This window comes from Rhinolophus sinicus, linkage group LG01 (genome assembly GCF_036562045.2).
Source record: "Rhinolophus sinicus isolate RSC01 linkage group LG01, ASM3656204v1, whole genome shotgun sequence".
NCBI classification, from domain to species: domain Eukaryota; kingdom Metazoa; phylum Chordata; class Mammalia; order Chiroptera; family Rhinolophidae; genus Rhinolophus; species Rhinolophus sinicus.
Window position 1 is genome coordinate 27,312,264 of NC_133751.1, and position 15,524 is coordinate 27,327,787.

At 41.0% G+C, this 15,524-nt stretch overlaps 1 protein-coding gene across 2 annotated transcripts in view; it reads right to left on the reverse strand.

Annotated features, from left to right (window-relative positions):
- The window catches only part of VEPH1 (ventricular zone expressed PH domain containing 1), a 206,871-nt gene that overhangs the window by 167,681 nt on the left and 23,666 nt on the right, over nucleotides 1-15,524 (reverse strand). For both annotated transcript variants that reach the window (XM_019732040.2, XM_074326922.1), the window contains one exon: nucleotides 5,990-6,164. In XM_019732040.2, coding sequence (XP_019587599.2) covers nucleotides 5,990-6,164 — 175 coding nt within the window. The remainder of the gene's footprint in view (nucleotides 1-5,989; nucleotides 6,165-15,524) is intronic.

A 15,524-nucleotide genomic window follows, 5' to 3' on the forward strand; every position in this document is an offset into this window, starting at 1 on the left:
TGACCACAAACTCGGTAACACAGTTTGGTACCGGGAGCCAAACAGCTCTGCCCTGGGCCTGTCTACCAACGTGTAACCCCGAGGAGAAAGGCAGGCATTGTCCTTGACCCTGCCACAGGTTGCCACTAGGAATTAGTGGACCCAGGACAGATGGCTCCTGGAGCTTCAAGTGGAGCAGCACAGAAGGACAGACAGGCAGGGCAGTGTGGAATGGAGTGTGCTCCTGGGATCTTGATGGTAGCAGCCACAGAGTTTGCTGGGCTCAGGGTGGTGGAAGGAGACACCACCACAGCGTGCCATGCCAGGAAGCATGGAGAAAAAAGCAGCACAGGCTTGTGGACCCTCAGGATTAGAGCACATACAGGACTCCCTTGGGGTCTCTAAGAAATACTTTGACTAAGAGCACTTTACAGGCGGTTAATGCTCAACTTGAGCACGTGGGGAGGAGGTGTCAGTAAAATGAAGGCGAAGATACTCATGGACCTTATACATTGTTGTTAATGAGAACTGGGACAATTGGGTACATATCAAATAATACCATATATTCTTCTCTGATCCCAAATCCCAAAGCATGGTTTCTGACAGATTTAAAACCACAGGAAAAAACCCAAGACAAGGGGGATATTTTGATGGACTAACTTGATCTCTTTCATTCAAACATGAAACAATAGAGGTGTCCTGATTTGAATTGTTTTTTTTTTTAATTTATTGGGGTGACAATTGTTAGTAAAATTACATAGATTTCAGGTGTACAATTCTGTATTACATCATCCATAAATCCCATTATGTGTTCACCCCCCAGAGTCAGTTCTCCTTCCATCACCATATATTTGATACCTTTTACCCTCATCTCCCACCCCGCACCCCCCTTACCCTCTGGTAACCACTAAACTATTGTCTGTGTCTATGAGTTTCTGTTTCTCATTTGTTTGTCTTGTTCTTTTGTTGTTTTTGGTTTATATACCACATATCAGTGAAATCATATGGTTCTCTGCTTTTTCTGTCTGACTTATTTCGCTCAGCATTACACTCTCAAGATCCATCCATGTTGTCACAAATGTTCTTATATCATCTTTTCTTACCGCCGAATAGTATCCCATTGTGTATATATACCACAACTTCTTTATCCATTCATCTATCGAAGAACATTGTGGTTGTTTCCATGTCTTGGCCACCGTAAACAAAGCTGCAATGAACATTGGAGCACACGTGTCTTTATGTATAAATGTTTTCAGATTTTTTGGGTAGATACCCAGGAGAGGGATTGCTGGGTCATATCGTAATTCTATTCTTAATTTTTTGAGGAACCTCCACATTGCTTTCCATAACGGCTGCACCAGTCTGCATTCCCACCAACAGTGTATGAGGGTTCCTTTTTCTCCACAGCCTCTCCAACACTTGTTACTATTTGTCTTGTTGATGATAGCCATTCTAACTGGGGTGAGGTGATATCTCATTGTGGTTTTTATTTGCATTTCTCTGATGATTAGTGATGTTGAGCATTTTTTCATATGTCTATTTGCCATTTGTATATCCTTTTTGGAGAAATGTCTCTTCAGGTCCTCTGCCCATTTTTCAATTGGTTTGTTCATTTTTTTTTTATTGTTGAGTTGTATGAGTTCCTTGTATATTTTGGATATTAGCCCCTTATCGGAGGCACTGTTTGCAAATACCTTCTCCCATTCAGTTGGTTGCCTCTTTATTTTGTCGATGGTTTCTTTTGCTGTGCAGAAGCTTTTAAGTTTCATATAGTCCCATTCATTTATTTCAGCTTTTACTTCCATTGCCTTTGGAGTCAAATTCATAAAATGCTCTTTGAACCCAAGGTCCATAAGTTTAGTACCTATGTTTTCTTCTATGCAGTTTATTGTGTCAGGTCTTATGCTTAAGTCTTTGATCCATTTTGAATTAATTTTGGTACATGGTGACAGATAGCAGTCCAGTTTCATTCTTTTGCACGTGGTTATCCATTTCTCCCAGCACCACTTATTGAAGAGGCTGTCTTTTCTTCATTGTATGTTTTTTGCTTCTTTGTCAAAAATTATCTGTCCATATTTATGTGGTTTTATTTCCGGGTTCTCAATTCTATTCCATTGGTCTATGTGTCTGTTTTTCTGCCGATACCATGCTGTTTTGATGGTAGTACCAGTAGCCATGTAGTACAAGCCAAAGTCAGGGAGTGTGACACCTCCAGTATTCTTCTTTTTTCTTAAGATTGCTTTGGCTATTCGGGGTCTTTTGTGGTTCCAAACAAATCTGATGATTTTTTGTTCTATTTCTTTAAAAAATGCCATTGGGATTTTGATGGGGATTGCATTAAATCTGTATATTGCTTTGGGTAATATGGCCATTTTAACTATGTTGATTCTTCCAATCCATGAGCACGGAATGTCTTCCCATTTCTTTGTGTCTTCTTCAATTTCTTTCAAAAATGTCTTATAGTTTTCAGCATATAGGTCTTTCACATCCTTGGTTAAGTTTATTCCTAGGTATTTTATTCTTTTTGCTGCAATTGCAAAAGGAATTGTTTTCTGTATTTCTTTTTCTGAGATTTCATTGTTAGTATATAGAAATGCAATGGACTTTTGTACGTTGATTTTGTAGCGAGCAACTTTACTGTATTCGTTTATTGTTTCTAATAGCTTTTTGGTGGAGTCTTTAGGGTTTTCTGTATATAGCATCATGTCATCTGCAAAGAATAATAATTTAATTTCTTCATTCGCAATTTGGATGCCTTTTATTTCTTTCTCTTGCTTAATTGCTCCGGCAAGGACTTCCAACACTATGTTGAAAAGCAGAGGTGATAGGGGACATCCCTGTCGTGTTCCTGAACGTAGAGCAAAGGGCTTCAGTTTTTCACCATTAATTATGAGATTAGCAGAGGGCTTGTCATATATGGCCTTTATTATGTTAAGGTATTTTCCTTCTATACCTATTTTATTAAGTGTTTTAATCATAAAAGGATGTTGTATCTTGTCAAATGCTTTTTCTGCATCAATTGATATAATCATATGATTTTTGTCCTTTATTTTGTTTATGTGATGTATCACATTGATGGATTTGTGGATGTTGAACCATCCTTGTGCCCCGGGATGAACCCCACTTGGTCGTGATGAATAATCTTTTTAATGCATTGTTGTATTCGATTACCTAGAATTTTGTTTAGGATTTTTGAATCTGTATTCATTGGAGATATTGGTCTGTAGTTTTCTTTTTTTGTGTTGTCCTTACCAGGTTTTGGTATCAGGGTAATGGTGGCCTCATAAAATGAGTTAGGGAGTACTGTCTCGTCTTCAATTTTTTGGAAGAGTTTGAGCAGGAGTGGTATTAGATCTTCTTTGAAGGTTTGGTAGAATTCACTAGTGAAGCCATCTGGTCCCGGACTTTTGCCTTTGGGAAGGTTTAGGATGACTGGTTCAATTTTGTTACTGGTGATCGGTCTGTTTAGATTTTCCAGTTCTTCATGGTTCAGCCTTGGAAGACTATATGTTTCTAAGAACTTGTCCATTTCTTCTAGGTTATTGAATTTGGTGGCATATAGTCCTTCATAGTATTCTTGGATGATCCTTTGTATTTCTGTGGTGTCCGTGATAACTTCCCCTTTTTCATTTCTGATTTTGTTAATTAGTGTCTTCTCTCTTTTTATCTTAGTGAGTCTAGCCAAGGGTTTGTCAATTTTGTTAATCTTTTCAAAGAACCAGCTCTTTGTCACATTAATTTTTTCTATTGTCTTTTTGTTCTCTATTTCATTTAGTTCTGCTCTGATTTTTGTTATTTCCTTTTTTCTGCTGACCTTGGGTTTCACTTGTTCTTCTTTTTCTAGTTCTTTAAGGTGTAACATGAGGTTATTTATTTGAGATTTTTCTTGTTTCTTGAGATAGGCCTGTAATGATATAAATTTCCCTCTTAAAATTGCTTTCGCTGCATCCCAAAAATTTTGGTAGGGTGTATTTTCATTGTCATTTGTTTCTATGTATCTTTTGATCTCTCCTCTAATTTCTTCTTTGACCCAGTCGTTCTTTAAAAGTATGTTGTTTAATCTCCATGTATTTGTGTTTTTGCCTGCTTTCCTCCATCTGGTCAACTCTACTATCTAAACTGGTTATTTCATTCTTAATTTCTTCTATTGAGTTCTTAATCTCCAGAAATTCTATTTGGTTCTTTTTTAAAATTTTAATCTCTTTCATAAAATGCTCATGATGTTCTTTGATTGTGTTTCTGAGTTCATTAAACTGCCTTTCTGTGTTTTCTTGCATCTCGTTGAGTTTTTTCAGAACTACAATCTTGAATTCTTTGTCATTTAAGTCACATATTTCCATATTTTTAAGTTCCTTTTCTGGAGACTTTTCACTTTCTTTCTGAGCTGTCTTGTTGCCTTGGTTATTCATGGCAATTACTGATTTATTATTTCTCTTCCTAGACATCTACAGGAGTGGCTTCTGCAACAGGTTGATAGGAAGAGGTCTTTCTTTTGTTTTCCAGTACTTGTAGGTAGAATGTTTTATTTTCTCTCTGACTGCAGCCTTTTTTCTCTCTCACACGGTAGTGCTATGTTTTCTCTGCACTATCCCAGCTTCTCACACAATGGGGGGATTCTCTGGGAGACGGGCTTCTCCTTTGTTAATAGTTCGCCTGGGTCACAGGGTGCAGTGTCCGTGTGGGTATGCAGAGAGCTTTTGAAGTTCCAAAGCTCTTCCTGCACCAGATTCAGAGCCTGTGTGTTTCAGCAGTTCTTTTTACTCCTGCAGGGATCCACCCAGATAGGTGGGGCCAGGGGCGGGGTGAGTTGTGAGAGGTGGCCCAGAGCAATGGCAGTGACCACCACCACAGCCAGTCCTGCTTCCACAGCTCCCTCCCCTTTGCCGGAACTAGTTGGGCTGCGAATCTGTGTCTGCGGTCCACAGTTCTCAGAACAGCAAATATTCTGTTCTTTTGATCTGACACTGCTACTGTTCCACTTCTAGCACCGGGCAGGTGGGGGCGGGGCAAGCTCTGGGAGGGGAGGGAGGGGGCGGCTAGTCTCAGTGCCTAAGGCTTCCGTTCTCTGCTCGGCAGTGAGGGCTTAAACCGCCGTTTTCAGCCTTCTTCCCTCAGTCTTTTCTCCGAGGTCTCTGCAGTGAGGGTTGGGTTCAGCCGTGTTACATGCTGCCCCCTCAGCCCTGTGGGCCATAAGCAGAGCCCTAGCAGTCTGAGTTCTTCCCTCTCCTGCAGCTGCGGTAGTTCCGGGAAGCAGCGAGCTCGGAGCACTGAGCTACGTCTGTGTCCTGTGCCTGCGTGGCTCCGTCTCCGCACTTCTCCCTTTCCTAGTCCCGCTCGCGGGATTTGCCCACCTTTTGGTGAATTCAGTAGTGGGCCTCTTCGTCTTGTCTGTCTGCTGTGCAGGGAGTCCTTTGTGGAGTTATTGTTGTTTGATTAGTTGTAAATTCCCGGGGAGCTTTACAGAGGCTCACCTCACACCGCCATTTTGATGACGTCCTCTGATTTGGGTTTTTATAATAGTATCTAACACAATTATAAATCAGTCCCCAATCATGTTCTCATTTAAGAAGTCTTTACACATTTCTGACATATTTTATCTAACATTTCTTGCTTCTGGAAACCAAGGGAAGATGAAATTTTTCATCTGCCACTGAGAGCAGTGGAATATGTTCCACTCAGTAGAGACAGATAGGTTCTCTACAGCCAGTAGTCAGACAAGGTGACCAGAAGCATGGAAAACACAATTCTCCAAACTGAGAGATGTGGAATTGGAAGGAAGCTTACCACTCATCTAATGAGTCCAAATCATTCATCTGCCTGGTGAAGAGACACAGACTCAGCCAGCCCAGGTAACCTTACCCATGTTTACAAGTCATCTAGTGGCAAAGGAGAGAGTCTAACATATCTCTCCATACTCTAGGTCTCACTTCCCACATACCACTACTACTTCATGACAACACTTTTAAACAACTCCTGACGCACGTCCCCAAGCACAGCCTTCACACCATACCTTGGATGATGCTCTTTACGATAACCTCCGTGTGATCAGCCAGGAGATCTGCCTTGGTGATTGCAGCCAGTGACAGGTAGTTGGACATATTCCTGCACAGTTCCTTGTTGCCTCTGTGGAGGAATTTCACTGCAATGGGGATGGCTAATGCCATCACAGGGGGCCGGTCGTAATTCTGAGATGTAAGAAAACAACAGATAATAAGTGGCTCATTACTTATTCATCCAACAAATGTTTCTTGAGCTAAGCTTCCAAAGTGCAGACGTGAAAATACAGGCTTCACCTTGTTTTCATGGTATTTGGGAACTCTGAAAACTCTTGTTCTTATTAGGGAGACTTAAAGGCAAACAAGCTGTGAATAGCACAGGCCAGGAGGGCCATGAAAGGAAAGTGCGCGGTGCTAATGGAGCAAAGAAGGAGCACCTAACCCATCAGGGGGTAGGGTGGGGAGGATGTATCAAGAAAGACTTCATGAAGGAAGTGATGTCTTAGCTGAGACCTAGTGGAGGAACAGGAGATGGATGGGTGATGGTGAGAAAAAAAGTGGGCAGAAGGAAAAGAACATATGGAGGCACGGAGGTGAGAGAGAGAGAGCTTGTGCATTGGGGAACTGTAAATCATTCAGTATAGTTGGAGTGTGTTGCATGTGGAAAAATTAGGGTGGGAGGTGAGAGAAGGGTCTGGAGAAGTAAACAGGGGTATGGTTTTGAAAGGTCTGGCATGCCGTGCTAAGGAGTTTGGAATTGACTTAAGGGTCATTTTGACTCCGGGAGTTATTGATGAGACAAATAACTCATCAGATTTATACTTAAGAAAAGAACCCAAGGACTGTTGAACAAGCTGCTTTCCGACTGTATCTTAAAAACTAAAGCTTCAGCTAATGAAATTCAGAAGAAAAAAAAAAATGAATGAGCGTAATACTAAAAACTAAAGGAATTCTGGACCCGAAAGTAATTTTCTTTCTGACTGAACATCAATCTATAGCATATAAAATAATGCTATTAACATTTGATTACCCAATTAGGGAACACTATTTGGGAAATACAACTTGTTTTCTTAAAAGTGAATGGTGTCTCTTCCCTACCATCAACCATTCTGACCATTAAGCCCACTCCTTACACTATCTCTAAAGCAAAAGTTGAACAGAGCACATGTGTTTGGGGATTTGACTTTATGTTATTATATTAGAAATACAAAGTGGTTGTTTTTCTCTAACTGTTCACGTGAAAAGTGCTTATATCTTTCCACCATGGATTATCCTCTCTGGTACCTCCCACAACTCTAGGTTTATGATAGGTGTTCAGTAAACATTTGTCAAATTGAATAACTAATAAAAATGTAAATCTGTTGTTATAGTTGTCATTGGGAACATAACATGGTGATAAAGGAGGAGGGACATGTGGGACCTTGCTCACTTCAGTCCCTCTTGCTGACACCACCCACTGCCAGCAATAGTGGGCCCAATGCACCAGCGCCGCTGATTTTTAGGCAGGTGAGTTGTGACACTCCTTAGCAGATTCCAACTTCCATAGTCACCAACTCAGGTTATCCTAATGAAGACATTAATACCTTTGGCTTCAAGGGTGGTCAAATGACTCAGACATTTACCAGAGAATCAAATTTCCCCAGTCCAAATTATAGATTCAGGATGGGCAAGTCACCCAATTATAATCAAGAAACCATTCAAAGACTCTGTGAAAGAGATTCTGTTTTCTGATGGATTCAAAGTGTTGAGAATGGAAGATTAAGTAGCTGCTGCCATCTTGTGACCTCCAGAAGGAGAGACTCTGTTTGATAGTCAAGGCGATATGTGTCTCTCTGAGAGACAAGTTGAGAAAAACCAGGTCCTGGAGACATCATCTGAGCCTCAAGCATTAGGCTGTGCCTTAGACCAGTTCTATCCCTAAATTTCTTTAAGTGAGCCAGTTAAGTCTCTTGTGCTTAAGCCTTTTTTCCCCCTCCCATCCCCCTAGAAGCAAAAATAGACCTGATAAGATCTTAATTCATTCCTGTAGTTCTACCTGTTTTCCAGACTCAAGGGTTAATCTGATTTCTGAGCAGAGAAAACAAGTATTCAACAACCTAACCTGATATCTCACCATTATGCTTCGTAAGTCAGCCATGTTGAGAGCTCTGACCCTATTCCTTGGTGACAAATCGTGTTTATATAGCATTTCCATTCACTAGGTTTCTGCTCTATCTTCTTAGAGTTCCTGACAAGATCTAACTATCAAGACGATGGTCTGCAGCCTTACTTCTCTGACACCAGGCTTTACCTTTATCTAGTGCAGGGGTGTCCAAACTGCGGCCCCGGGGCCAACTGCGGCCCGGAATTCTTTGTTAATTAGCCTGCAGCAAATTCCAAAAATATATTTAGTTTACTTAAATAAACCAGGTGAGACAATATGTACTTCACCTCTAGTGAGTGGCCCGGCTGTTTGTGTATTTTACCGCATATGGCCCTTGGTGAAAACCGTTGAAAAAAGTTTGGACACCCCTGGTCTAGTGTCTCCCCTCTTGGTGAATTTAATTGGGCCTGATTGAACTGGACCACTACTGACATGATGAACTATGAGGCCTCCCTAGGAGGTTGGCTGCTCTCCTGCCTTTAGCTTCAGAAGTCTGGACGTGTGCTTGGTTAGCCATACAGAATTCTTTGGACCCACTGAGGGATTACACCAGGAGATTTCCAAAAGGCTGGTGCATAATCAGCCACGCCAGCTTACTCATCTACAGTGAGGGTGTCTCCCAGGTCACACCAAGAGTCTCCCTTTCACATTGTTTAGGAGATTAGGAACCAGAGTACTAACCAGACTGTTCATTCGTGGGCACAAGATCAGCCTGAAGCACAGAAAGATCCTGAGGGATATGTCATTTTGGCCATGTGAAAACCAACTAAAATAACAGTCTTGTCTCTGCCCAGTCTCCCAAATTATTACCCGGCAACCAAATTGCCATCTCTAGTGACTGGAGCTTTCCTAGTCATCAGATTCAGTGTCTACCCCCTGGACAGGGCTGGGTAAATGTGCCAAAATAATGACCCCCCCCAAGCGGAGCATCCTCTTTTTGCTGACATACTCTTCAGATAGGAGGTATTAAGGAAGGCCAACTGATTTGTCCATTTTCTCAATTATAGTCATAGTCTATCCCTGCTCCCTTGAGATTATATTCCTATGAGAGCACCGGGTTTTTCTCACGCTCTTCTGTCTTACCTATACAATTTCTTGGGTTGTCCCTACAGACAGCTAATCTCTCCATTACGTGTAATTTTTTGCCAGTTTTCAATTTTAGATGCCACGTCTTTGTCCCTGCGACGGAAGGTCAAAGCCCTAGTGTGGAGAGGGGAGCATAATCGCACAATTCTTCTCAGCGCTTTCCCACGAAGCATGGCAGGCCCCAGTTTACTTTGATTACTCTGGATCTTTCGCCGAGAACAATTTGCAGCTAGAGTGGTACACGTCTACCATTAGAGGACTACGTCTCCAAACACATTAACCTGTAATTTACTGAGAAACCACAGGTGGTGGCATTGGGAAGTATAACGCAGATGTTCCCAACCAATTGTGAATTCAGACAGGCGCAGTGAAAGGTCACTGGAAATCAGTATTCCCGCAACTGATGTTTTTGTACCTTGGGCGTAGGCTAATGCTTGCCAGCAACAATGAAACAGCAGGCTGTTTTAGCTAACTTGATCATATTCTTTTTTACCACAATTATAGATGTCCTTGAGAAAAATAGTGGGCAGCTATTAAAGTCTTTAAACTGTGGTTCCAAATGAATTGTATGACCCCCCCCCCCAAATGTATAATGTTATTATTTAAAACAAAACAACTGTAACATTCAATTTTTCTGTTTTCCTCCTTCATATGTCATCTGGGAATCTCTCAAATGATAAGAGAAGTGAAACATTAAGCAAAGAGCAAATAGTTCACATAAACACTAAGGAATCTGTGACCAAAGGCTCACAATCTCTAAACAGTGTCTAGACAGGTCCTAGTGTGTCAAAAGCACTGCTGACAGCAACAGGATGTGAGTGAGGGGCTGGGAGGCCCAGATGAGGCTGGACAGACACAGGTCCTAGGACCTGACAGGTAGTATACAACCTTCTTCCAACGGCTGAGCTTCGCTCTCAAGTGAAATAAAATTAGTTGCTAATGCAGTCGATCTCAAGCCCATGAAGTTGTTTTACCACCAGGATTATTTGGATCACAGGAATGCTAATAGCACACATGCAAAGAAAGCCCTGTGATTACTCGTACAAATAAACCACTTTAGCGGCAGCTGTTAATGCCAGAGCCTATGATAGATCTTGCCCCTCAGTGCAGACGTGAGCATGTTGGTATGTGTATCATCTTACACACAATTCAGTGCCCAGCACTCAGGGAACAAATTCAGTGAAGTACAGGGTAGAAATAAAGACGTGTTCACAGGGACAGTTATATCTAGCTGGAGAAGCAAAACAAGAGGCCTTTGTTCTACAGATGCCAAGAATTATATTTCTTAACTAGATTAGCACCAATTTAAGCTTTTGGTAGAGATTTTCCTTTTGAAAATGCACTTTGGGAACATTTCCCAGTGTTTTGAAATTGGAAAGAATAAAGCTAAGTAGAAGAGATATCTATCTGAGGTGAGAGCAACTAAAAAGCTCTTTGGCTCTCAGGCCTCGAATTCAAGCGAGCGCCATAAAAGAGTAATCTCAAGAAATAGTAAGGGTCGTTTATTAAAATAGTTATTTTATGGTTATTCATCCCGCATCATTGATGAGATAAATCAAACTAAATTTGGATAAAATGCTTGGTTTTTAGCAGCATGGCTATATAGAAAATCTAAATGGCATATACTTGTAAGTTTTCCCAGTGTATTTTCTGACAGGTCTCATGAACTTGGGGGGGGGGGTGTCCCAGTCTCCTCCCATTTCACGCCACTGTCTCATGTGACATTAATTGAGGAATAGGTACTGCAGCCCACTCTGGGGAGAAAGGTAGCTAGTATGGAAACCAGAAAACAGTCACGTCTCCAAAACATTCGTTTGTTCATTCATTTAGTCATTCAAACAATATTACTTTGAGCACGTACTGTGTGCCATTCACTTGTTCTAGGTACTGGGATTACATTAGTGAATAAAACAGAACTTATATTTTGGGGAAGCGGAGACAGGCAGTGAACAATGACTATAACAAATAATGAAATTAATAGCTTATAAGAAAATGTTGAGTACTGTTTTAGTCTTCCACAGATGATGCTAATGATGACACTAGCCAGAGTCAATATTCATGCAGCGCTTTCTGTGTCCTAAAGATTTTATGTCTGTATTTAAATGTCTATTCATTTAATTCTCACAACAGATTCCATAGGCAGCTACTCTTAGTATTATCCGTATTTTACAGATGAGGAAATGAAGGTACGAAAAGATTAGTTTGCCCAAGATCACACTGCAAGTAAATGATAAAGCTGAGATTGCCTATTGAATAAACTTCTAGACCAACAAAATCAGTCCTGCTTCTAGGAGTTGCAATGGAAATGCTCACAAAACTGTCCGAGGAACTTTGCCTGCAATGCTAACCACTGGCAGATTTGACTCTTCATACACTCACTAGGGAAGAAATAAGCAATTTGAAGAGTGGAATCAAGGAGAATGGACAGTGGGTCCTTCCATAAAAGAGAAAAAAATAGATACTTTTTGATTTTCCAACAGCAGATTTGGGGATTCTTCCTATTTCTCTCTCCCTCCAGACAATCCCCTTGCAGATCTTCTTTACAGGGTCCATCAACTGTGTGAGCAGAGATGGAGAAAGAGATGAAATGCAGAGCTCACTTGACAGCAGCTCTTCTAAGAGATTTGGTGGGAGAAGAGGCTGTAACTAGTAGAGTAAAGGTAAAACAGGCGTTGGCTCTCAACACCATGATGGGAGGCCCGTTAATCCTCTAGAATTTCATTCTAGCACACCAGCTACGTCAAGCATTCCAACTTCCTTGAGGTGCATTTTAATTTTTTCAACCCTCTTCAGGTTTGGATCTATGCTAGATTGTAGTGTACCTTGTGGGTGTGTGTGTGGGGTATATTCCCTTTCAGGACTTTTCCAAGGGCAAAGAAATAGGCATTGGCCAATTCCATATAAAAACCTGGTCAGAGGAAGCTGTAGTTTGAAATAGGAATTTCCAGACAGTGACTAGACCACACAGGAAGATTGCTTTTGTAAAAAAAGATGCACTTCTTACCAGAGGGTAAGGGAGGAGAAGGGTGGTAGATGAAGGTAAAGGGGATCAAATATATGGTGATGGGAAGAGAACTGACTTTGGGTGAGGAACACACAATGTGATATATAGATGATATATGACAGAATTGTACACGTGAAACCTATGTAACTTTACTAACAACTGTCACCCCAATAAACTTTAATAATAATAATAAAAACGATGCTCTCCGTGAGCAGCACGTTTGTTATGCCCATTTCACAGATGGCAGAACAGAGTCTTAGAGAGATCAAATAAGTTATCTCTCATTTATGTAAGACCAAGAACATCTGACTCTAAAGCCCCCAAGCTCTAAAGCTCTTACTATTCTACCTCTCAGCAACTCCTAAGGGAATTTCAAACCGGGAGACGATCTGAGAGACTGTGTGTAGTCTTTTGTTGAGTTGGGCAGTTCACGGACTGAGGAGACAAAATGGAATATGCTCCAGTTAAGCATAAACAACTGTGAGAAAGGGTCACAGCAAAGGTTCATCCTTTGTTATCTAGATGACAGGTTGGGAGCATTGTCTAAGGACACATGGTGGGTTGGTAAAAGTGTATCAGCCAAGGTGGCAAAAGAAAGCAGAATTCACAAGTATCTACCGCACACGTGGATTGATTTTATATTGAGAAAGGTCTACAAGGTGAATTCTGCAATTTTAGAAGTTATTTTATGGCTAATTCATAAATGTATGGACTTGGCAAATTCACAAATTTAGGGACCAAAAAAAGAAAGGATTCAATGTAAGTACTCATTAAACGAGGAATCGAAATGGTCCCTTGCAGTAGGTTGGAGTTTAGTTTGAAAAAGGCAACTTGGGGGAAAATAAGACAGAAAGTTTTTGTTGTGAGTGAACATGTTTGTTTGAAATGTCAATAAAAGGAAAAAAGAAAATCAAGTGAAATGGCCAAGGATGGGGGAAGAGCTGGATTTGCCTGATGCTGGATTACTTATCCAGGGAGGTACGATGGTGGAGAGGAAATCACTTGTTTGTATGTTGTGCAAGCTAAAAATGCTAAGGATGACTTTTGAAAGTTGATCTCCTGTTTTATTTTACTGAAAAAACAGAACAGAATATGAGTCATCTGGATTTCTACATGGCTCCCACAAGAACCCAAATTACAAGTAGGATAAAATCATCTTTTCAGTATTTACTGAAGGCCAAAAAGATCTTAAAATTTGATGAAAGTTAAATGCCAGTTCTGTGACCACAGCCTTGCCTTTGGTGGGGCTGACTTGCTGGGATCACAGCCTCAGGGGTGGCCTGGACAAATTGCTGACCTTTGTTGAAAGGCAAGCTTGCCTGTAGGGCTTCCCACCTCCCATTACAATACCCTCTGCATCTTCCCAGGATGCACTAAGGACACCCTGCGCCTACACTGGCCCAACAGCCGGTCAGGGTCCACTTCTGTGACTTATTTGTCCTTTTTAGCATTGAGGCCTACCCCCTTTCCCTTTCCTCGGTCCTTTCCCCAAATATCAGTACTTGTCCTCAGGGCCCAGCTCTCCACAGTCTCACAGGCTCATCTACACTGAGCCATGGATCAGCAGTAAGTTGAAGCAGTTTTGTTTCTCAAAAGCATTTGCTTCCCTTCTATCACCCCCACCCACAACTTTTAAATAGGAGATATAATGCCTTACCCAGAATCGAACCTCCCTTTATGTTACAATTTGGGGCATTTTGCAAAGGCAGTCTGTTTATAATTTTCTGACTTTGGTCTTATTTTACAAATCTAGACTCTGGCACAAGATGTATTTTCCTGCTTGAATGTCCCCTCACTTTTTCTATCTGGTGAAACTCCTACTTATTGCCCATAACACTTTCTAAATGTGATCTCCTGAAAGCCTTCCTGACTCTCCAGAACTCTGCCAACACAGGAGCCACTACCCACGTCACGGTAGTGCACACCGGAAATGCGAGGACTCCCATGTAAGACCTGCTAAACCATACTCCAGATTTATAAGACTTAGTGTAAAACAACGGAAAATATCTCACTCATTTTTATATTGATTACCTGTTGAAATAATAATATTTTGCATATATTGAGTTGAGGAAAATAGATTATCAAATCAATTTCATCTGTTTCTTTGTACTTTTTTCTAATGTGGCTGCTAGAAAATTTCAGGTGACATAGGTGGCTCATGTTTGTGGCCTGCGTTCTGCTTCTGTTGGATAGCACTGCCCTAGAGTCTAGACCAGATGTTCTGAAATTGCAGTGGGACTGGGGAGCACAGCTGATTTGTGAGTTTCTGTCTGAGTCTGTGGAGTGGCACTTTGGAGTAAAATAATCTATGTTTCTGATGTATATCAGTAACATACTCAAAATAACCAATAAAGAACAGATATATTAGGTCTTTGTTATTATACCCAAACTTTATTAATCTCTCATTAATTTTGTTTAAATCTCCATATCCTCTCCTCCCACCCTTAACCCTAGGGACAAAGAAAGTGTGCAAGTGTGTATGTAGAGTCTTTTGTTGAGTTGGCCAGTCCCTGGACTGAGGAGACAAAATGAAATATGCTCCAGTGAAGCATAGACAACTGTGAGAAAAAATAGAAGAAAAGAAACTAATATTAGCTGCCACACACCGTGCTAAATGCTTTAACATAACCAGAATTTCCTGAACTGTGCTTAGTGGACTCATAGTTCTGAGGGCTATTCGTCAATGTTGCATTGCGGGTAGGGAGGGGAAAGAAAGTTCCATGATCAAGTCAGAGTGGAAATTCTGTACTAAACAGTTAACCAGCTTTCTTTGTTGCAGGAGTTTCCAGAGCCTTTAATATGCTAGGAAGACTTGTTATTGCTCAAAAGGGAAAATCTGAATTCAGTATTTACCAACTTATTTGACCACAGAATTTTTTTGTTTTTGTTTTTGCAAAGTACCTGTCAACATCACTGGTTGGTAAAATTTGTCATAGCCAATGTAGTTTCATCTACATTTCAGAGGGGGAAAACTATGGCTTAGAAAGTTAAGTGACTTGTCCATTATTTCAGTCTTATGTAACTGGTTTGAGGTGGAGCCAAAATTCCAAATTCATGTTTTTGCCAGAAGAATTTAAACATGATCAGAACAGACAAATATCATTAGGGAGAATTCCCAGTCATATAGAAATACACTTAAAAAAATGACTTGCTTCTCTTCGCATATTCCAAGCTCACTGCCCCCCAGTTCAGACTCCCCCTCCCCTTTGGTCTCCTTGGATGAAAGAGGTCTCCTTTTCTGCATTTTCCAAGATTCCTCATTTGAATCTTGGCACACATTGCTTTACTGTTAACATTTTATATGCTCGTGTCTTAT